Source organism: Alnus glutinosa, chromosome 13 (assembly GCF_958979055.1).
Source record: "Alnus glutinosa chromosome 13, dhAlnGlut1.1, whole genome shotgun sequence".
Lineage (NCBI taxonomy): Eukaryota > Viridiplantae > Streptophyta > Magnoliopsida > Fagales > Betulaceae > Alnus > Alnus glutinosa.
Window position 1 is genome coordinate 3,796,686 of NC_084898.1, and position 22,464 is coordinate 3,819,149.

At 34.6% G+C, this 22,464-nt stretch overlaps 2 protein-coding genes and 1 pseudogene across 2 annotated transcripts; all 3 read left to right on the forward strand.

Annotated features, from left to right (window-relative positions):
• The first annotated feature begins 1,186 nt into the window (after positions 1 to 1,186).
• LOC133854746 (protein P21-like) lies at positions 1,187 to 1,959 on the forward strand. Its single transcript, XM_062291014.1, has one exon. It carries the CDS (start codon positions 1,202 to 1,204, stop codon positions 1,877 to 1,879), a length of 678 nt encoding a protein of 225 aa, XP_062146998.1. The 5' UTR covers positions 1,187 to 1,201; the 3' UTR covers positions 1,880 to 1,959.
• An 8,032-nt stretch (positions 1,960 to 9,991) lies between these two features.
• LOC133854766 (protein P21-like) lies at positions 9,992 to 10,839 on the forward strand (annotated as a pseudogene).
• Positions 10,840 to 21,239: 10,400 nt separating this feature from the next.
• LOC133854669 (protein P21-like) lies at positions 21,240 to 22,112 on the forward strand. The gene has a single exon (XM_062290918.1). It carries the CDS (start codon positions 21,263 to 21,265, stop codon positions 21,938 to 21,940), a length of 678 nt encoding a protein of 225 aa, XP_062146902.1. The 5' UTR covers positions 21,240 to 21,262; the 3' UTR covers positions 21,941 to 22,112.
• The last annotated feature ends 352 nt before the right edge of the window (positions 22,113 to 22,464 follow it).

Below are 22,464 nucleotides of genomic sequence, written 5' to 3' on the forward strand. Positions count from 1 at the left end.
AGCAACTATCGGTATAATCTGAGTTTTAGGGTAACTGTAAGGGGACATTTGTATCGTTATGAGTCCCTTATTGGTCTGAGTTTATTTATGACTGTAACTATGTTACCCTTTGGGTGTTTAATGAAATGTTTACATCTTCCCTTCAAATAAAGAAGTAATATTAACTAGGGACCAAAAACATCGTTCACAAATGTCATGCACCTAGAATTACTTTATGCACATATAAAGGATTAGATCGAAGGACAAAGGATCAGAACGACGAGACATAGGTCATTGGCTTTTGTTTTTGTTTTTTTTTCCATTTTATTTTTGTTTTGTTTTATTTTGTTTTGTTTTTAAGTACATAACACAAGAAAAAGTACTACAAGTCTACAACTAAGAGTAACAAATTAGGATCACTGGGCAACCCAATAAGAAGCACAAGAGAAAACATAAATTAAAAGGAAATGTATCAAATGAATAATGTGGCCAGGTTATTGATTTTTTGCACGAAGACCAAGAAACGAGGCTGGCAAAAAAAAAGGGAGAAACAAAGAGGCGGAAAAAACTCTAGCAGGATAAGGGTTTCAAAAGAGGTGGAAACAAAGAGGAAAATAAGGAGGATGCTGGATGCATATGAGAGAAAAAATAAAGGAAGAAGATTGAAGGGGGAGAGAAGCACACCCATGGCCATGGTTTTTGTTGCATAAAGTTTTTCAGATAGATCAAGGTTTTTTAGGAGAGAGAAAACAAGGATTCCCAAAAGAAAATGAGATTACATGTGCATTATTTGTACTTTTTTTTTTCTAAATCAAGCATTGAATTTGTAAGACTCACGTGTGTGTCCTTGTGAGTTCTACAAATCTAATGTTAATTTTTTTTTTAAAAAACAATGTACAAAAATATAAAAAAAAAATATAAAAGAATCATTTCTAAAAGAAAATTTTAGTGGATGACTACGGTGGCTGAGGTTGGGTTTTTCCCATTAATTTGTTGACTTGTCTTCAAGTCTAGCCAAAGATAAAACGTAAGGTGTGTCAAATTTTCCAACAAAAGCCTGACTAACTAGCTAGCCAATAGAATTTCGCCAGGACACAATGGCATGTAGGACCTACGCACCGTCCTAGAAGGCCAAAACCATCCCAAGCTCACCCTATATAAACCCCTACGCATCTCCCTCACAAACCACAAGAGCTTACCACAATATCTCTCTCTTCACAAAATGAATCTCTCCAAAAATCTATCCATTTTCTTCTTCATTTTTATCACTCTTTGCTTCGATCTTTCTCATGCAGCTAGATTTGACATAACCAACAACTGCCCCTTCACAGTTTGGGCCGGAGCGGTGCCCGGTGGTGGTAGGCAGCTCAACCGAGGTCAAACATGGAGCCTTAATGTTAATGCTGGTACTAAAGGGGCTCGCATTTGGCCTCGAACAGGGTGCAGTTTTGACGGTTCCGGACGTGGCAGATGCCAGACGGGTGACTGCGGCGGGCTTCTCCAATGCCAAGCCTATGGTGTACCCCCAAACACCCTTGCCGAATATGCACTAAACCAATTTAACAACTTGGACTTCTTCGATATCTCTCTTGTTGATGGGTTTAATGTTGCTATGGATTTTAGCCCCACGTCTAATGGGTGCACCCGTGGTATAAGATGCACTGCTGATATCAACGGACAGTGCCCCAAACAGTTGAAGGCACTTGGCGGTTGTAACAATCCATGTACGGTGTTCAAGACCGATCAATATTGTTGCAATTCTGGAAGCTGTGGACCTACCGACTATTCCCGATTTTTTAAGACTCGCTGCCCCGATGCTTATAGTTACCCTAAGGATGACCAAACAAGCACATTCACGTGCCCCGGTGGGACTAACTACAAGGTTGTCTTCTGCCCTTGAAGTAGTAGTTGATCAAGAGGAAGGAAACTAGCTACTAGCTTGTAATATATAATAATATGTGATGTAATAAAAGCTTTAAAGGCTTTTGTGTGCACACGTACATACACGTGTGCAGAAGCCATATTACGTTATTCACGTAATTGGTTGCAATAAAATCACGCTCATATATATATGTCATAACCCTCTCTTTTTGCTTCGGTTTTATTTTTGGTGAACCATTTATGTTTGCAACTCTCTCTATAAGTCGCTATTTCTTGTGGCCGATGATGAATCAAGTATTTTCCAACTTTTATTACGTACGGACCAAAAAGATACCTTTACAGACAGGGATGAAGCCAGAAGTTTTTATGGGCTGGGGCCAATGGCCGAAATTTTTTTTTTGCTAGGAGCCAAATAAGCTAAATTTTTATTTTTACTTTATATTTTTTTAATTTTTTAGATTATTTTATTTTTCCCACCTTTTTAATTTTCTTTTTTAGGAAATTTGGGGGGGGGGGGGGGGGGGGCATGGCCCCTGCCAGACCCCCTCCCTCCGTCCCTGTTTACAGAGCTAATTTTTTTTTTTTTTTTTTTTAAAAAAAAAATCTAATTTTTACCCAATATGAGCAAAGCAGCCATTTGCACTTGACAATTTTTACCAATTGGCGACTTGGTAAAAATTGAAGTGACTAATTACCTATACAAATCATTTAGCCATGTATATTATATCCACATGGCTAAATCGCCATGTGGCTAAAGTACCGGGCTAAAAGCAATTGTTTTTGTAGTGTATAGTTACTTAAACTAACCAAGTGTCGGTCACCTCAAAATATACCAAAGTTTACCTTATATTAGTAGAAATAAACTTGACAATTCAATATTCTTAGTAATATTTTCAGGATCCTGTGTAAGAATAATTAAGATAAGATGTGAATCTAGTTTTTCTTTTTCTTTTTCTTTTTTAACCTATACCTATATATATATATCGACGTACACAAGATTAATGAACTCTGACAAATGCTAGGATTGTTCGGACTATGCAATTTATTGAAAAGTAAAGAGAAAAGAGAGAAAAAACAATACATGCACATAAAATTTACGTGGTTTTTGACAGTGAGCTTACGTAGCAGGAATGAGCAGTTAAATTTTTTTTACTGTGCCTTATAAATAAAGGTTTCTTTGATAATGCTTTTTACCTTATTGGTTAATGTTAAATATTGTTTAAGTAATTAATTTTTTCTTTCTTTCTATTAGTTTAAGCTTTTTGGATCAGTGATGATTTAATATGATATTATGACGACCAAAGGTCCTGAGTTCGAACATTGACTTCATCAAATTTACCCTATATCAATTTAATATTTAACGTGTTGGGTTTTACCTATTAAATAAAAGTTTGAACTCACGCGTGAGGAGGAGTGTTAAAATTTAATTAAGTGATTAAATTTACTTCTTCCTATCAGCTTAAACTTTTTGAATAAGTAGTGATTTAACAACTAACAAACTCATTTGGCAATGTTTTTTTTTTTATTTTTATTTTTTTAAAAAAAATTGGTAACAAATAATTAAAAATATTTTTACTTTTATTATATATCACAACTAAAAATTAAAAACACACTCAAAAAAGTTTTGCCAAATGAACCACCATCTTGAAAAGACAGGAGGATACTCATCTTAGCTTTCTTGCTAGCAAGACTCCAATAGTTGACTTGTACTGCTCCAAGTCAGGCTGACATAACTCCACAATGACGCCAGTGGGTATATGCTCACCAATTCAATTTCAATTTAATATTTTACGTGTTGATCTCACCTATTAAAATGATGTTTGAACCCACACATGAGAGAGAATGTTAAAATATTGATTAAGTAATTAAATTTATCTCGTCTTATTAGTTTAAGCTTTTAAAAGAAGTGGTGATTTAACAACTGACATATTCATTTGACAAATTTTTATGATTTTTTTGAACAAAAAAATAAAAATATTTTTACTTTTATTGATATCACAACTAAAAATTAAAAACACACTCAAAAGAGTTTTGTCAAATGAACCACCATCTTGGAAATACAGGAGGATACTTCACCTTAGCTTTCTTGCTATCAAGACTTCACTAATAATTGACTTGTACTGCTCCAAGTCAGGCGACATAACTCGGCAATGGCGCCAGTGGTTCTCTGCTCACCAACCCGGATCCGAATCTTGTTAGGAAAATGCTTGACCGACACTCTTACACTCCCAACTTTATACACCCTGACGTTGCTCGTGCCACGTCATATTTTCACTACGATTATTTTTTTCCAGATGCTGAATTGACGTTACATGACACGAAAAAGACAATTCTTTTTTTTTTTTTTTTTTTTAAAAAAAAAAAAAAAGTGAAACGAGGTTAAACAAAATCTTCTCTCTCTCTCTCTCCGTCTCTGCAAGCTTTCATGAACATGTTATTTCTTCTTTCTTCTAAAGAAAGCTTCATCTGCTTAAAGTTTCGTGCTTTGGTTTTCTGGGATATTGAGGTATTTGGTTTGGGATAGTTTAACAAGTTTCTAAGAAAAATACAGGTGAAAAGAATGACTTTAAGATTGGAACTTGTGGGTATCTAATTATTTTCATAATAGTGTATCCTCTATTGAAGTTCCCCTTTTTATGTTAACAAATATAAGAAGCAATATTCTTATTAAATAAATAACTAAATGTCTAAACTTTCTTTTTGTTTGGTGCTTTTAATTGCAAGAACTTGCACCAGCGAATTAAATATCGATGCAATTCACCACAAGCGAGTTGATTTCTTAAAAATTTTCTCTGTTTTCTCCTGAAGAGTTGAAGGATTTGGCTTGCCGAAAGGTATGTAAATGGATGATAGATTCCATATCGCACGGCTTGTAAGATCTTTTCACTTTTGGACTCATGCCTAGGCCCACATGGCGGAGTGACGGAGCAGAAGGTGCCACGCCCATTGTTGGACGAGGCAGCAGCTGCCTTGAGGGCCTCCCGGAGCTTCTCTGACCGGATTTTAATTGTGAAGATCTGGAGAGATTTGGAAAAAAAAAAAAAAAACGGAACTTTAATAGGGTGAGTCTTTCTTCAGAAGAAAGAAGAAAACACGTTCATGGAAGCTTGCACGGAGAGAGAGAGAGAGAGAGAGAGAGTGAGCAGATTTTATTTAACCTCTCAATGTTTTGTTTTTCAAAACCATGTCTTTTAATTATGTCAGTTCAGCATCAGACGTTGAAAAAAAAAAGGAAAAAAGATCCTTTCGCAACCTTTTTGCACTCATCATGCATGATTCCACTGATATATTTTGATTGTGAGAAAGAAGTTGTACAAGAATCACTCCAAAAAAAACAAAATCCTAACAAAAGTTTGACGTGGCTCATGCCACACATCAGGGCGTATATGACGTAGCGGAAGACTAAGGTAACTAATCAAAGAACAGCGTCTTCGATTCTGCAAGGAGAAGCGTCTTCGTCTTCTACCCCAAAAGATAAAACAAGCCCGCAAGCTAAAAGAAAGATAAAACTCCGCAGAGTATTTGAGAGAGAATTCTCTGATTTTATAACAATTCAATTGATTCTGAGTTTTACATAATAAGCAAGCCTATTTATAGGAGAGAAATATTTGTAGAAAAAGTAAACATATTCCTAGTAGTAAAAGTAAACCTTTCCTAATAGCAATAGTAAACCTTATTCTAGTAGTAAAAGTAAAACTTATTCTAAAAGGAAAAGAAATTAAACAAATCCAATCCTAGTAAGGAAAGAAATAAAGCTACTAGCAAATCTAGTCCTAGTAAAGAAAAAAACATAAAGTCTTGGCTTGACGATCAAGGCTTTCCTTTTGTACTTCCATTGTCTGCGAATAGGTAAGCTTCTAATTAAACGGTGCTGCTTCAGTATTATTTTGATCATCTTTTCTATTTTTGTTTTCATCGAAAATATTAATAAATTCCGTCCTACATCAGTATAAGATTGGGATTATAGGATGGGTGTGCGTCTAGATTTCTTGAGCTTAATTACTTCATGAGCTGGTTTAAATTCTAAATCGACTTATACAAGGATACATAAATCTACCTAAACTAAGAAATATAAATCAATAATATTATATTTAGAATATATTTAAAATAAATTATAAATATATTCCAACAAGAAGGATGAGTATTGGTGTGATTGTGAGAGATCAAATGGGGAGGTGTGAATTAATGACTCTGTCAACTCCAAAAAATTACTACATGCATTATTGATTCGATTGTTACTGATGCCACTGCGGCTTTGAGGGTACGTTGCTCAGTTCATCAGAAACGTACTGAGAGTGCAAAAGATGGAACTTGAAGGTGATGTCCTTTAGCTACTGCAGGCATATCTGAAAGACGAGATGAATAAGAGCAGGTATGGCCAAATTGATGGAAAGATGCCAGGCGCGTATTGAATCGTCTACAAAGCTCGAGGGTGACCCATAATAACACGTCACACGTGAGTTTTGGTAAATTGTTGTGGCGTGGTCCCCTAATCAAAAAGTCTCAAAGATCGCGATTGGGAATCAGAATAATTTCTAAAATCAACATGTGTATGTTAAATAAAACTCAAAGAGCAATTTGGTACTCTTGAGGGATAAATATTTATAAGGAATTCATATTATAAGTTGCTAGAATATCGGTCTATTCAAATATTTAAGTTAGAGTACGTGTAATTTGTATATGCATTTTTAATTCATACATGGATTTTTAATAGAGCATATGAGAATTACGTGCTAAAATTAAGAGCATATATTAGTTTGAATTGAAAAAATTTCTTTCAACTTTGTTACTATTTTATAATTCCTTTTTTTTTTTTTTTTCTTTTTTACATGAATACAAGGTATATTTCAGTCCCGCAAACCCCTCTTTATAACCGATCGAGTCTAGCTTGCCTCCAATGAAAAAATTATTAAAGATTGTTCCGTAGAAAAATAAAAGTGAAAATTATTTTTAGTAAAAAATAACTGAAATTCTCCTCCAATCATTTCATCTGGATAGTTTATTTTTTCACATAACATATGCACTAATTGTTTTACGTTTATGTTAATCGATCTCCAATGCAAATTTCTCTGTTGGCCCATATATATATATCTAGTAGATCATTCGCGGCAGATACGCCTTGGTAAGCTAATCATGGTGCAATAAAGCTAGTTTTCTTTTTTTTCTTTTTTCTTTTTTTTTTTATATTAATTTTTTATCAATTTCTTTTGCTCTGGATAAAATTGGTTCAATCTTTTATATTATGTTTAAAGGAGGATTAGTTCAACTTACTACTTCTAAATACTTATTTTCGATTTTCCTTTTATTTTATATTACGTTGATGTTACAGTGTCCATTATTCTTAATTTTTTTTTTTTTTTTTTTTAGTAAAGACTAATCTGAAAACTAATTAGTACTAATTAGTAAATGAAAAATGTTAAGATTGTCAAGACAATGCGATTCATTGAAAAGAAAGAGAAAATTAAAGAGAGAAAAATAAAATAAAATAAAAATAAAAAAAATACACGGATAATATATGTGATTTGCATTGGTAGCTAGTTTGCTTTCGTCCACATGAATGAGTGGTTCTCTCTTTCAGACACCTTAGCCTTCTTGCTAGCAAGACTCCACTTGTTGACTTGGAGAAGTCCAAGTCAGGCCGACATATATGCATCATAAACATCCTCACATGTTTACGTGGTAATTTCAATTAACCATCACGTATAAAAATTATGAGATAAAAATTTAATTTTTACCCATTAAAAATCCTACACCATGATGTTACACGTTATTTTTTATCATATTTTTATAAAAGATTTGGCTTCATTTCATATTTACATGTGCTTAATTCGATAAGTATTTAATATTTGCCTTGAAACATATGATTCTTATAAATATTTTTAATAGAATATATGTTTTTTACATGTATTTTTTAAAAATGTATGTAACAATCACGTGATCTAAAACAAACATAAATTTTATAGATTGGGTTGAAAACTCCCCATCTAAAGAAAAATTAATTAAAAAAATTTAAAAGTGTTGAAAGGATTATAAGTGAAACTTTGTTCTAGAAGTAATATTAACTAGGGACCAAAAGCATCGTTCACAAATGTCATGAACCTAGAATTACTTTATGCACATATAAAGGATTGGGGTAATTACCTTTTTTCCCCCACGAACTACCGGCCAATGTCATTTTGCCCCCACGAACTACCACTTCTACCAAAAGAGAGCATCAAACTACCATTTTTATACACTTTGCCCCCTTCCGTCAGGAATTCCGTTAATTTTGGATGGAATATGCCATTTTTTACCGTTAATTTTGACTTAAAGACCAAAATACCATCTACAGTAATTAATAAAAAAAATATTAAAATTAATATATTTAAAAAAAAAAAAAAAAAAAAAAAAAAAAAAAAAAACCAAAAACCTGAAGGAAAAGGGGTGGTTGCCGGTGGCCGGGTGGCCTGCGAGCCACCCCGGCCTAAGGGGTGGCCGCACGGCCTCCCTAGAACCTGGGGGGGCCGCGCGGCCACCCAGCTTTCGAGGTGGCCGCGAGCCACCCCAGAGGTGGCCGCGAGCCACCCCCAGCCCACCTCTGGGGGTGGCTCGCAGGCCACCCGGCCACATCAGGGGTGGCGGCAGCCACCCCTTTTCCTTTAGTCTTTTTTTTTTTTTTTTAAATGAGTGTATTTAAGTCATTTTTGAAATTGAGTTAGGGCATTTACGTCTTTGCATGAATTAGACTGACAGAAGGGGGCAAAGTGTGTAAAAATGGTAGTTTGATGCTCTCTTTTGGTCGAAGTGGTAGTTCGTGGGGGCAAAATGACATTGGTCGGTAGTTCATGGGGGGAAAAGGTAATTACCCCTAAAGGATTAGAAGGACAAAGGATCAGAACGACGAGACGTAGGTCATTGAATTTGTATATCTTTTTTCTAAAACAAGGGTTCCCAAAAGAAAATGAGATTACATGTACATTATTTGTATATCTTTTTTCTAAATCAACCATTAAATTTGTAGGACTCACATGTGTGTCCTTGTGAGTCTTACATATCTAATGTTAATTTAGAAAAAACGATGTACAAAAAAATATAAAAGAATCATTTCTAAAAGAAAATTTTAGTGGATGACTACGGTGGCTGAGGTTGGGTTTTTCCCATTAATTTGTTGACTTGTCTTCAAGTCTAGCCAAAGATAAAACGTACGGTGTATCCTGGCGAAATTCTTCACTGGCGTGTGCAAGCCACGCTTCGATGCGTGAAGGTTCAAATGAGGCATGACTCGTATTGGCAGAGGCAGAAGATGACAAGAAACACAGTGGAGTGGCTTGTGTCGAGAAAGATCTGGTGGAGAAAGGTAGATCTAGCTTCGAAAAATTCAATCCAAGATCCTTGACAAAACCGACAATAGACATTGTGAAGGAGGGAGATGATCGTTGCAAACTGCGATGGTAGTAAGGAAAGGAGAAACAAAGCATCCAAGTAGGTATACACAGCTTTCGAAAAGGCATATATGACCTCTAAAGAGGTAGATAAGGCAAGAAAAAACTCTAGCAGGATAGGGGTTTCAAAAGAGGCGGAAACAAAAAGGGAAAGAAGGAGGATGAGAGAAGAAAGGAAGAAGATCGAAGGGGGAGAGAAGCACACCCATGGCTTTTGTTGCATAAAGTTTTTCAGATAAATCAATGTTTTTTAGGAGAGAGAAAATATGGGTTCCCAAAAGAAAATAGATTACATGTATATTATTTGTACATCTTTTTTCTAAATCAACTATTGAAAAAAAATAAAATATGTCATTGTGAGTCCTACAAATCTATTGTCAATTTAGAAAAAACAATGTACAAAAAATATAAAAAAAAAATATAAAAGAATCATTTCTAAAAGAAAATTTTAGTGGATGACTACGGTGGCTGAGGTTGGGTTTTTCCCATTAATTTGTTGACTTGTCTTCAAGTCTAGCCAAAGATAAAACGTAAGGTGTGTCAAATTTTCCAACAAAAGCCTGACTAACTAGCTAGCCAATAGAATTTCGCCAGGACACAATGGCATGTAGGACCTACGCACCGTCCTAAAAGGCCAAAACCATCCCAAGCTCACCCTATATAAACCCCTACGCATCTCCCTCACAAACCACAAGAGCTTACCACAATATCTCTCTCTTCACAAAATGAATCTCTCCAAAAATCTATCCATTTTCTTCTTCATTTTTATCACTCTTTGCTTCGGTCTTTCTCATGCAGCTAGATTTGACATAACCAACAACTGCCCCTTCACAGTTTGGGCCGGAGCGGTGCCCGGTGGTGGTAGGCAGCTCAACCGAGGTCAAACATGGAGCCTTAATGTTAATGCCGGTACTAAAGGGGCTCGCATTTGGCCTCGAACAGGGTGCAGTTTTGACGGTTCCGGACGTGGCAGATGCCAGACGGGTGACTGTGGCGGGCTTCTCCAATGCCAAGCCTATGGTGTACCCCCAAACACCCTTGCCGAATATGCACTAAACCAATTTAACAACTTGGACTTCTTCGATATCTCTCTTGTTGATGGGTTTAATGTTGCTATGGATTTTAGCCCCACGTCTAATGGGTGCACCCGTGGTATAAGATGTACTGCTGATATCAACGGATAGTGCCCCAATCAGTTGAAGGCACTTGGCGGTTGTAACAATCCATGTACGGTGTTCAAGACCGATCAATATTGTTGCAATTCTGGAAGCTGTGGACCTACCGACTATTCCCGATTTTTTAAGACTCGCTGCCCCGATGCTTATAGTTACCCTAAGGATGACCAAACAAGCACATTCACGTGCCCCGGTGGGACTAACTACAAGGTTGTCTTCTGCCCTTGAAGTAGCAGTTGATCAAGAGGAAGGAAACTAGCTACTAGCTTGTAATATATAATAATATGTGATGTAATAAAAGCTTTTAAGGCTTTTGTGTGCACACGTACGTACACGTGTGCAGAAGCCATATTACGTTATTCACGTAATTGGTTGCAATAAAATCACGCTCATATATATGTCATAACCCTCTCATTTTGCTTCGGTTTTATTTTTGGTGAACCATTTATGTTTGCAACTCTCTCTATAAGTCGCTATTTCTTGTGGCCGATGATGAATCAAGTATTTTCCAACTTTTATTACGTACGAACCAAAAAGATACCTCCTACAGACAGGGATGAAGCCAAAAGTTTTTATGGGCCGAGGCCAATGGCCGAAATTTTTTTTTTTTGCTAGGGGCCAAGTAAGCTAAATTTTTATTTTTACCTTATATTTTTTTATTTTTTTAGATTATTTTATTTTTCCCACCTTTTTAATTTTTTTTTTTAGGAAATTTAGGGGGAGGGGGGGGGGGGGGGGGGGGGGCATGGCCCCTGCCAGCCCCCCTCCCTCCGTCCCTGTTTACAGAGCTATTTTTAAAAAAAAAAAAATCTAATTTTTACCCAAAATGAGCAAAGCAGCCGTTTGCACTTGACAATTTTTACCAATTGGCGACTTGGTAAAAATTGAAGTGGCTAATTACCTACACAAATCATTTAGCCATGTATATTATATCCACATGGCTAAATCGCCATGTGGCTACAGTACCGGGCTAAAAGCATTTGTTTTTGTAGTGTATAGTTACTTTTTTTTTTGGAACACAGTGTCGTCTTCTTCCATTCAAACCAATAGAACAACTCCCCAAAAGGGTTACAAACCAGGGAAGAAAACATTACAATCAAGGCACCAGTAACAAATCTAACGCCCAAAGGCGAGAAACAGGGCCCGAAAGCCGTCGGAGTGAACAGAGATAAAGAATCTCTACCCACAAAACCAGGAAAACCTGGTTTGAAGTAGCTACCCACCGGTAGACTGTGATTACAAGCTGGAATATACAACAAACACCAAAACAAACAGAAACAAACACAAACAGAAACCCAGACAGCAGACACCGGCAAGAAACGACTGCCGGAAACGACGCGTGTAAAACACGCCCCCTCGCCGGGAACCTTCTTAGCAACAGACGACTTCCACAAGCTGAGATCGGCATCTTTCGAGACCGGAGAAAACAGTTGTAGCCCACACACGCAAAAGCATAAGAACTGAAACGTCGGCTCGTGCGGGTCACGACCGACCATGGACGAACAGCACAGCCTCGAAAAATGACCATCCTGACCAGAAGAGGTCGGCCATCGCACTTGGAAAGTTCTTGCTGAAGAAAAACCAGCCGAGGCTAATAGATCTGGCGTTGAACAAAACTCCACCGGAAATCCTCCAACACCCACCGTTCTTCACGGGACAGCACCTGAAATCACTGTTTGCCACAAGAAAACTACAGAAACAAAAAAAAAAGGAAAAAGGAAAAAAACCACAACCTCCACCGGTACAATCACCGGGAGGAACAAAAACTCCTACAGCCAAAAGGCTAGGAGACAAAAACCCCATGCCCTAACGGCCAGGGGAACACCAGCACCAGGAGGGGAAGACATGGAGCCTCCCCCCCAGCGAAACGGAGCTCAACTGAGTTTACTCTCTCTCTCAAGAAAATACAGACCTTCTCTCTCTAACTGTGGTTAATTGGGTGTAGTGTATAGTTACTTAAACTAACCAAGTGTCGGTCACCTCAAAATATACCAAAGTTTACCTTATATTAGTAGAAATAAACTTGACAATTCAATATTCTTAGTAATATTTTCAGGATCCTGTGTAAGAATAATTAAGATAAGATCTGAATCTAGTTTTTCTTTTTCTTTTTCTTTTTTAACCTATACCTATATATATATATATCGACGTACACAAGATTAATGAACTCTGACAAATGCTAGGATTGTTCGGACTATGCAATTTATTGAAAAGTAAAGAGAAAAGAGAGAAAAAAACAATACATGCACATAAAATTTACGTGGTTTTTGACAGTGAGGTTACGTAGCAGGAATGAGCAGTTAAGTTTTTTTACTGTGCCTTATAAATAAAGGTTTCTTTGATAATGCTTTTTACCTTTTTGGTTAATGTTAAATATTGTTTAAGTAATTAAATTTATTTTTTTTTCTATTAGTTTAAGTTTTTTGGATCAGTGATGATTTAATATGATATTATGACGATCAAAGGTCCTGAGTTCGAACATTGACTCCATCAAATTCACCCTATATCAATTTAATATTTCACGTGTTGGCCCTTACTTATTAAAGAAAAGTTTGAGCACACACGTGATGAGGAGTGTTAAAATTTGATTAAGTGATTAAATTTACTTCTTCCTATCAGCTTAAATTAAACTTTTTGAATAAGTAGTGATTTAACAACTAACAAATTCATTTGGCAATGTTTTTTTTTTTTTTTATATTTTTTTTTAACAAAAAAATAAAAATGGTAACAAATAATTAAAATATTTTTACTTTTATTTATATCACAACTAAAAATTAAAAACACACTCAAAAAAGTTTTGCCAATGAACCACCATCTTGAAAAGACAGGAGGATACTTCATCTTAGCTTTCTTGCTAGCAAGACTCCAATAATTGACTTGTAATGCTCCAAGTCAGGCTGACATAACTCCACAATGACGCCAGTGGGTATATGCTCACCAATTCAATTTCAATTTAATATTTTACGTGTTAGGCTTCACCTATTAAAATGATGTTTGAACCCACACATGAGAGAGAATGTTAAAATATTGATTAAGTAATTAAATTTATCTCGTCTTATTAGTTCAAGCTTTTAAAATAAGTGGTGATTTAACAACTGACATGCTCATTTGACAAATTTTTTATGATTTTTTTTAACAAAAAAATAAAAATATTTTTATTTTATTGATATCACAACTAAAAATTAAAAACACACTCAAAAAAGTTTTGTCAAATGAACCACCATCTTGGAAATACAGGAGGATACTTCACCTTAGCTTTCTTGCTATCAAGACTTCACTAATAATTGACTTGTACTGCTCCAAGTAGGGGTGTAAATGAGCCGAGCTCGAGCGAGCCAGTGCCGAGCTCGAGCGAGCCAGAACCGAGCTCGAGCTCATTCATTACGAGCTCGAGCTCATTCATCACGAGCCCGAGCCGATCTCGAGCTTATTCATCACGAGCTCGAGCCGAGTTCGAGCGGTAATAATTAAGTCAAGTCGAGTCGAGCCGAGCTTATACGAGTTTAACATTTGTTCTTTTATTACCATTAATTCTACTTTCCATCAAAGTTAGAATTAATTAATAAGAATCATTAACTTCTCGTAGTTAATTAACCAACACTTTATTAAGGTGTATTAATTAACCATTAACCAACAATTAATAAAGGAGGATTAATTTACACATTAAGATCGAGTCTAATAAGTTGTCTTATGTGTCAGGTCATGTGGGACATTGAATTCTTACAAGAAGCACTTGTTATTAAAACATGTGATTCTCACATGTTAAGGGACACATGTTAATCTTATATGTGAGTTGTATTAAATTTCATACCTACTGGTTTGTAGGAAATTTATGTCATTTAATTATAAATAAAAAAAAAATGTAACAATAGTCAATATAAATATTAAGTTAAAACATTAATAATTATAATAATTATATTTTCATATGGTTCTATATATCAAATGATAATAATACCTTTTTTTTTTAAAGTCTAATGATAATTCTTAGATCATATGATTCATATCTAATGGTTATGTAGCACAAATGCACAATGTTATATCATATGATCTAAATTCTAATGATAACACCTAAATTATTATCATAATTAACACATTAGTAATTCCAATCGAACCAATCGACCAATCCTAATAACTTAATTTGGGATTATATGAATTACATTGTCATTATATATGAATAATATGATTAAGTTTAAAAAGTGTTATTATAATTCGTATAATTAATATGAATTCATACTTATGTATATAATCTATATACCTAATCATTGTATCTAAGACTCTAAGTATTATTAATAATTATTAGATACTTAAAATCTTACATCATACTTAATTAGTGTATCTAAGTATCTAAATACTTAATCATTTTATTTGTATGCTCATATAATCTTAGATTTTGAATCACGTGATGACGGTGATGTAATGATTCATAAGTATCTAATAATAATACTTATAAGTTATAACATTGAATATAGTGAATCAATAATTACATGTTATATGCTACAATGTTAATTATATTATTATATGATCATATAATCATATTATATTACATAAATAATATAATATGAATTATATGATTAAGTATTTGAATTGTCATTATATCATATGATTATATGATTAACAATTAAGTATTAATATTATTCACTTTTACTATTTTATATACATATTGATACAACCAAATAATTATAATCAATTAATATTTATTGACTATTTTTATTTGTTACTTAATTCATTCTTATATATAGTATATTGTACAAATAAGTTATATATTAACAAATTAAAACTTATTTTTAACATATATATATATATATATATATATATATATATATATATATATATATATATATATATATACGAGTCGAGCCTTAATAAACGAGTCGATCCTTATACGAGCGGGTTCACGAGCTTTAATCGAGTCGAGCCGAGTTTATACGAGTTTGCATTGTTTAATAATCGAGTTTGATTTTCGTGTTCACGAATAGCTCATTTAATAATCGATTCGAGCACGAGTCGAGTTTATACGAGCCGATCCCGAGTAAGCTCACGAGTAGCTCAGCTCGTTTACACCCCTAGCTCCAAGTCAGGCGACATAACTCGGCAATGACGCCAGTGGGTCTCTGCTCACCAACCCGGATCCGAATCTTGTTAGGAAAATGCTTGACCGACACTCTTACACTCTCAACTTTATACACCCTGACGTGGCTCGTGCCACGTCAGATTTTCACTACGATTATTTTTTTCCAGATGCTGAATTGACGTTACCTGACACGAAAAAGACAATTCTTTTTTTTCTTTGTTTTTTAAAAAAAAAAGTGAAACGAGGTTAAACAAAATCTACTCTCTCTCTCTCTCCGTCTCTGCAAGCTTTCATAACATGTTATTTCTTCTTTGGGTTAAATATATAAAAGCCCCCCAAACTACCACCCTTTCTCCGGATGGCCCCCCAAACTACCAATGCTTAGATTATGGCCCCCCAAACTACCACTTTTTGATTTTTTGGCCCCATCCGTCTATTTATGCCGTTAATTCTAACGGAAATTGGACAAAAACCCGAAAATACCCCTCCCTTAACTGTGAGAATTTCAAAGTGTAGGAGGGGTATTTTCGGAATTCTGTTTAAAATTAACGGCATAAATGAACGGATGGGGCCAAAAAATCAGAAAGTGATAGTTTGGGGAGCCAGAATCTAAGCATTGGTAGTTTGGGGGGCCATCCGGAAAAAGGGTGGTAGTTTAGGGGACTTTTATATATTTAACCCTTCTTCTTTAGAAGAAAGAAAGCTTCATCTGCTTAAAGTTTCGTGCTTTGGTTTTCTTGGATATTGAGTTATTTGGTTTGGGATAGTTTAACAAGTTTCTAAGAAAAATACAGGTGAAAAGAATGACTTTAAGATTGGAACTTGTGGGTATCTAATTATTTTCATAATAGTGTATCCTCTATTGAAGTTCCCCTTTTTATGTTAACAAATATAAGAAGCAATATTCTTATTAATTCTTATTAAATAAATAACTAAATGTCTAAACTATCTTTTTGTTTGGTGCTTTTAATTGCAAGAACTTGCACCAGCGAATTAAATATCGATGCAATTCACCACAAGCGAGTTAATTACTTAAAAATTTTCTCTGTTTTCTCCTGAAGAGTTGAAGGATTTGGCTTGTCGAAAGGTATGTAAATGGATGATAGATTCCATATCGCACGGCTTGTAAGGATCTTTTCACTTTTGGACTCATGCCTAGGCCCACATGGCGGAGTGACGGAGCAGCAGGTGCCACGCCCATTGTTGGACCAGGCAGCAGCTGCCTTGAGGGCCTCCCGGAGCTTCTCTGACCGGATTTTAATAGTGAAGATCTGGAGAGATTTGTAAAAAAAAAAAAACGGAACTTCAAGAGGGTGAGTCTTTCTTCAGAAGAAAGAAGAAAACACGTTCATGGAAGCTTGCACGGAGAGAGAGAGAGAGAGAGAGAGAGAGTGAGCAGATTTTATTTAACCTCTCACGTTTTGTTTTTCAAAACCATGTCTTTTAATTATGTCGGTTCAGCATCAGACGTTGAAAAAAGAAGGAAAAATGATCCTTTCGCAACCTTTTTGCACTCATCATGCATGATTCCACTGATATATTTTGATTGTGAGAAAGAAGTTGTACAAGAATCACCCCAAAAAAACAAAATCCTAACAAAAGTTTGACGTGGCTCATGCCACACATCAGGGCGTATAAGATTGGGATTCTAGGATGGGTGTGCGTCTAGATTTCTTGAGCTTAATTACTTCATGAGCTGGTTTAAATTATAAATCGACTTATTTAAAGATACACAAATCGACCTAAATAGAAAATATAAATCAATAATATTATATTTGAAATATATTCTAATAAGAAGGATGAGTATTAGTGTGATTGTGAGAGATCAAATGGGGAGGTGTGAATTAATGACTCTGTCAACTCCAAAAAATTACTACATGCATTATTGATTCGATTGTTACTGATGCCACTGCGGCTTTGAGGGTTGCTCAATTCATAGAAACTGAGAGTGCAAAAGATGGAACTTGAAGGTGATGTCCTTTAGCTACTGCAGGCATATCTGAAAGATGAGATGAATAAGAGCAGGTATGGCCAATTGATGGAAAGATGCCAGGCGCGTATTGAATAGTGTGCAAAGCTCGAGGGTGACCTATAATAACACATGAGTTTTGGTAAATCAGACTAATTGAATCTTTGGGTCTGGTTTCTATTTATAATCAACGTATACAATATCTAATACGATTGTAACTGAATTCTATTCAAACTCTATTCAAATTCAAAATATAAACAAAGTACTTGATGCGATTGTCTTGACATGACAGAAAAAAGGCAAATTAATTAGATCAGATAGTGCGTTTCTTTTATGGAATAAGTTTATACGAAGGAAACTCTCCAATTTATTATTCTCATTGTTTTTGTTAAGCGTTTTGCTCTAGATTTTTCTATTTGAATGAATGGAATGTGAGACTATTTTTTTTTTTTTTTTTTTTAAAATGTATTGAAAATAAATATTAATTGTTAAACTTTATTTCTACTAATACAACGTAAATTTTGGTATTTTGAGGTGACCGACACCTTTTTAGTTTAACTATAGAATGAATTAACATGTTAAGCCGGCTCTTTTGCTTAATCTGAGTAAAAATTAGATTTAAAAAAAAAATAAAATTATCTGGGTAAAAATTAGCTCCGTATAAAGGTATCTTGATGGTATGTAGTAAAAGTTGGAAAATGCTTGTGTAGTACAATTTTTTCTATAATTTCTTTACAAATTTATAGGATAGTTTGTTCATATTTTAGCGTCTAACGTGGTAAGTCTCACGTGAATTTTCACATTAATTTTTTAGAAACGTTATAATTTTAGCGACTAAAAACTTAAAAAATATTATTTTTGCAGGACAAATTTATAAAATTATATATTTGAAGAGAAATTTTAAAACTTTTGGGAAGACAGCCATACAAGTGGGTCCGGCCCCTGCCCCAGACTCAGTTATGTCAACGATTATGCAATAAATATTTATAATTTTTTTTTTTTTTTTTAATAAAAATTGGGTCCCATTGTATAGAAAAGTAAGCAAAATAGATCAGGAAAGAATTATATACATACGGATAAATATTCGCATTTTATTCATCAAAATTGAAGCATGTGCTTGGTCTCCTAATAAAAAGGTCTCAAAGATCGCGATCGGGAATCAGAATAATTCCTAGCATCTACACGGGTATCTTTAGGGATAAAACTCAAAGCAATTTGGCACTCTTGAGGGATAAATATTCATAAGGAATTCGTATTATAAGATGCTAGAATATCAGTCTATTCAAATATTTAAGTTAGATTACGTATAATTTTTATATGCATTTTTAATTTATACATATATTTTTAATAGAGTATATGAGAATTAAATGCTAAAATTAAGAGCATATATTAGTTTGAATTGAAAAAATTTCTAATTTCTTTCAACTTTGTTACTATTTTATAATTCCCTTTTTTTTTTTTTTTTTTTTTTTAACATGAATACAAGGTATATTTCAGTCCCACAAACCCCTCTTTATAACCGAGTCTAGCTTGCCTCCAATGAAAAAATTATTAAAGATTGTTCCATAGAAAAATAAAAGTTAAAATTATTTTTAGTAAAAAATAACTGAAATTCTCCTCCAATCATTTCATCTGGATAGTTTATTTTTTCACATAACATATCCACTAATTGTTTTACGTTTATGTTAATCTCCAATGCAAATTTCTCTGTTGGCCCATATATATATCTAGTACTAGATCATACGCGGCAGATACGCCTAATGTACTTAGCAGCATGTTGTTCTTGGTAAGCTAATCATGGTGCAATAAAGCTAGTTTTTTTTTTTTTTTTTTTTAATCAATTTCTTTTGCTCTGGATAAAATTGGTTCAATCTTTTATATTATGTTTAAAGGAGGATTAGTACAACTTACTAATTCTAAATACTTATTTTCGATTTCCCTTTTATTTTATATTACGTTGATGTTACAGTGTCCATTATTCTTAATTTTTTATTTTTATTTTTTAGTAAAGACTAATCTGAAAACTAATTAATTAGTACTACAGGAGTGAGCCAGAGCATTATCCAATAAAGAAAGAAAAGTAAATGAAAAATGTTAAGATTGTCAAGAAAATGCGATTCATCGAAAAGAAAGAGAAAATTAAAGAGAGAAAAATAAAATAAAATAAAAATAAAAAATACACGGATAATATATGTGATTTGCATTGGTAGCTAGTTTGCTTTCATCCACATGAATGAGTGGCTCTCTCTTTCAGACACCTTAGCCTTCTTAATTGCTAGCAAGACTCCACTTGTCGACTTGGAGAAGTCCAAGTCAGGCCGACATATATGCATCATAAACATCCTCACATGTTTACGTGGTAATTTCAATTAACCATCACGTATAAAAATTATGAGATAAAAATTTCATTTTTACCCATTAAAAATCCTACACCATGATGTCACACGTTATTTTTTATCATATTTTTATAAAAGATTTGGCTTCATTTCATATTTACATGTGCTTAATTCGATAAGTATTTAATATTTGCCTTGAAACATATGATTCTTATAAATATTTTTAATAGAATATATGTTTTTTACATGTATTTTTTAAAAATGTATGTAACAATCACGTGATCTAAAACAAATATAAATTTTATAGATTGGGTTGAAAACTCCCCATCTAAAGAAAAATTAATTAAAAAAATTTAAAAGTGTTGAAAGGATTATAAGTGAAACGATCTAGAAGTAATATTAACTAGGGACCAAAAGCATCGTTCACAAATGTCATGCACCTAGAATTACTTTATGCACATATAAAGGATTAGAAGGACAAAGGATCAGAACGACGAGACATAGGTCATTGGCTTTTGTTTTTGTTTTTTTTACCATTTTATTTTTGTTTTGTTTTATTTTGTTTTGTTTTTAAGTACATAACACAAGCAAAAGTACTACAAGTCTACAACTAAGAGTAACAAATTAGGACTGGGCAACCCAATAAGAAGCACAAGAGAAAACATAAATTAAAAGGGAATGTATCAAATGAATGATGTGGCCAGCTTATTAATTTTTTGCACGAAGACCAAGAAACGAGGCCGGCAAAAAAAAAAGGGAGAAACAAAGAGGCGGAACAAACTCTAGCAGGATAGGGGTTTCAAAAGAGGTGGAAACAAAGAGGAAAAGAAGGAGGATGCTGGATGCATATGAGAGAAAAAAGGAAGAAGATCGAAGGGGGAGAGCAGCACACCCATGGCCATGGTTTTTGTTGCATAAAGTTTTTCAAATAGATCAAGGTTTTTTAGGAGAGAGAAAACAAGGGTTCCCAAAAGAAAATGAGATTATATGTACATTATTTGTATATTTTTTTTTCTAAATCAACCATTAAATTTGTAGGACTCACATGTGTGTCCTTGTGAGTTCTATAAATCTAATGTTAATTTTTTTTAAAAAAAACAATGAACAAAAAATATAAAAATATATATATATAAAAGAATCATTTCTAAAAGAAAATTTTAGTGGATGACTACAGTGGCTGAGGTTGGGTTTTTCCCAATAATTTGTTGACTTGCCTTCAAGTCTAGCCAAAGATAAAAAGTACGATGTCAAATTTTCCAACAAAAGCTGGACAATCTAGCTAGCCAATAGAATTTCGCCAGGTCACTGGCATGTAGGACCTACGCGCCTTCCTAGAAGGCCAAAACCATCCCAAGCTCACCTTATATAAACCCCTACGCATCTCCCTCACAAACCACAAGAGCTTACCACAATATCTCTCTCTTCACAAAATGAATCTCTCCAAAAATAGATCCATTTTCTTCTTCATTTTCATCACTCTCTGCTTCAGTCTTTCCCATGCAGCAAGATTTGACATAACCAACAACTGCCCCTTCACAGTTTGGGCGGGGGCAGTACCTGGTGGCGGCAGGCAGCTCAACCAAGGCCAAACATGGAGCCTTGATGTTAATGCCGGCACTAAAGGAGCTCGCATTTGGCCTCGAACAGGGTGCAATTTTGACGGTTCTGGACGTGGCAAATGCCAGACCGGTGACTGCGGCGGGCTTCTCCAATGCCAAGCCTATGGTGTACCCCCAAACACCCTTGCCGAATATGCATTGAACCAATTTAACAACTTGGACTTCTTCGATATCTCTCTTATTGATGGGTTTAATGTTGCTATGGAATTTAGCCCCACGTCTAATGGGTGCACCCGTGGTATAAGATGTACTGCTGATATCAACGGGCAGTGCCCCAATCAGTTGAGGGCGACTGACGGCTGTAACAATCCATGTACGGTGTTCAAAACCGATGAATATTGTTGCAATTCTGGAAGCTGTGGACCTACCGATTATTCCAGATTTTTTAAGACTCGCTGCCCAGATGCTTATAGTTACCCTAAGGATGACCAAACAAGCACATTCACGTGCCCCGGTGGGACTAACTACAAGGTTGTCTTCTGCCCTTGAATTAGTTGTTGATCAAGAGGAAGGAAACTAGCTACTAGCTAGTAATATATAATAGTATGTGATGTAATAAAAGCTTAAAGGCTTTGTGTGCACACGTACGTACACGTGTGCAGAAGCCATATTACGTTATTCACGTAATTGGTTGCAATAAAATCACGCTCATATGTCATAATCCTCTCTATTTGCTTCGGTTTTATTTTTGGTGAACCATATATATATATATATGTTTGCAACTCGATCTCTGTATATGTCGCTATTTCTTGTGGCTGATGATGAATCAAGTATTTTCCAACTTTTATTACTGACCAAAAAGATAGCTTTACAGAGCTAATTTTTTCCCAGTTTTTTTTTTTTTTTTTTTTTAAAAAAAAAAATCTAATTTTTACCCAGAATGATTAAAATTAAGCAGTCGTTTGAATGAGAGAAAGGACACTCCCCTCTCCAAGTCTTATCTTCAGACTTAGAAATAGCATATTTAACAATCAAAGGGGCTGCCATATTAGCACCTCTCTTCACATGATTCA

Excerpts from the sequence above, each read along its gene's own strand:
- LOC133854746 (XM_062291014.1), top strand. The coding sequence starts at position 1,202 with ATGAATCTCTCCAAAAATCTATCCATTTTCTTCTTCATTTTTATCACT.
- LOC133854669 (XM_062290918.1), top strand. The coding sequence starts at position 21,263 with ATGAATCTCTCCAAAAATAGATCCATTTTCTTCTTCATTTTCATCACT.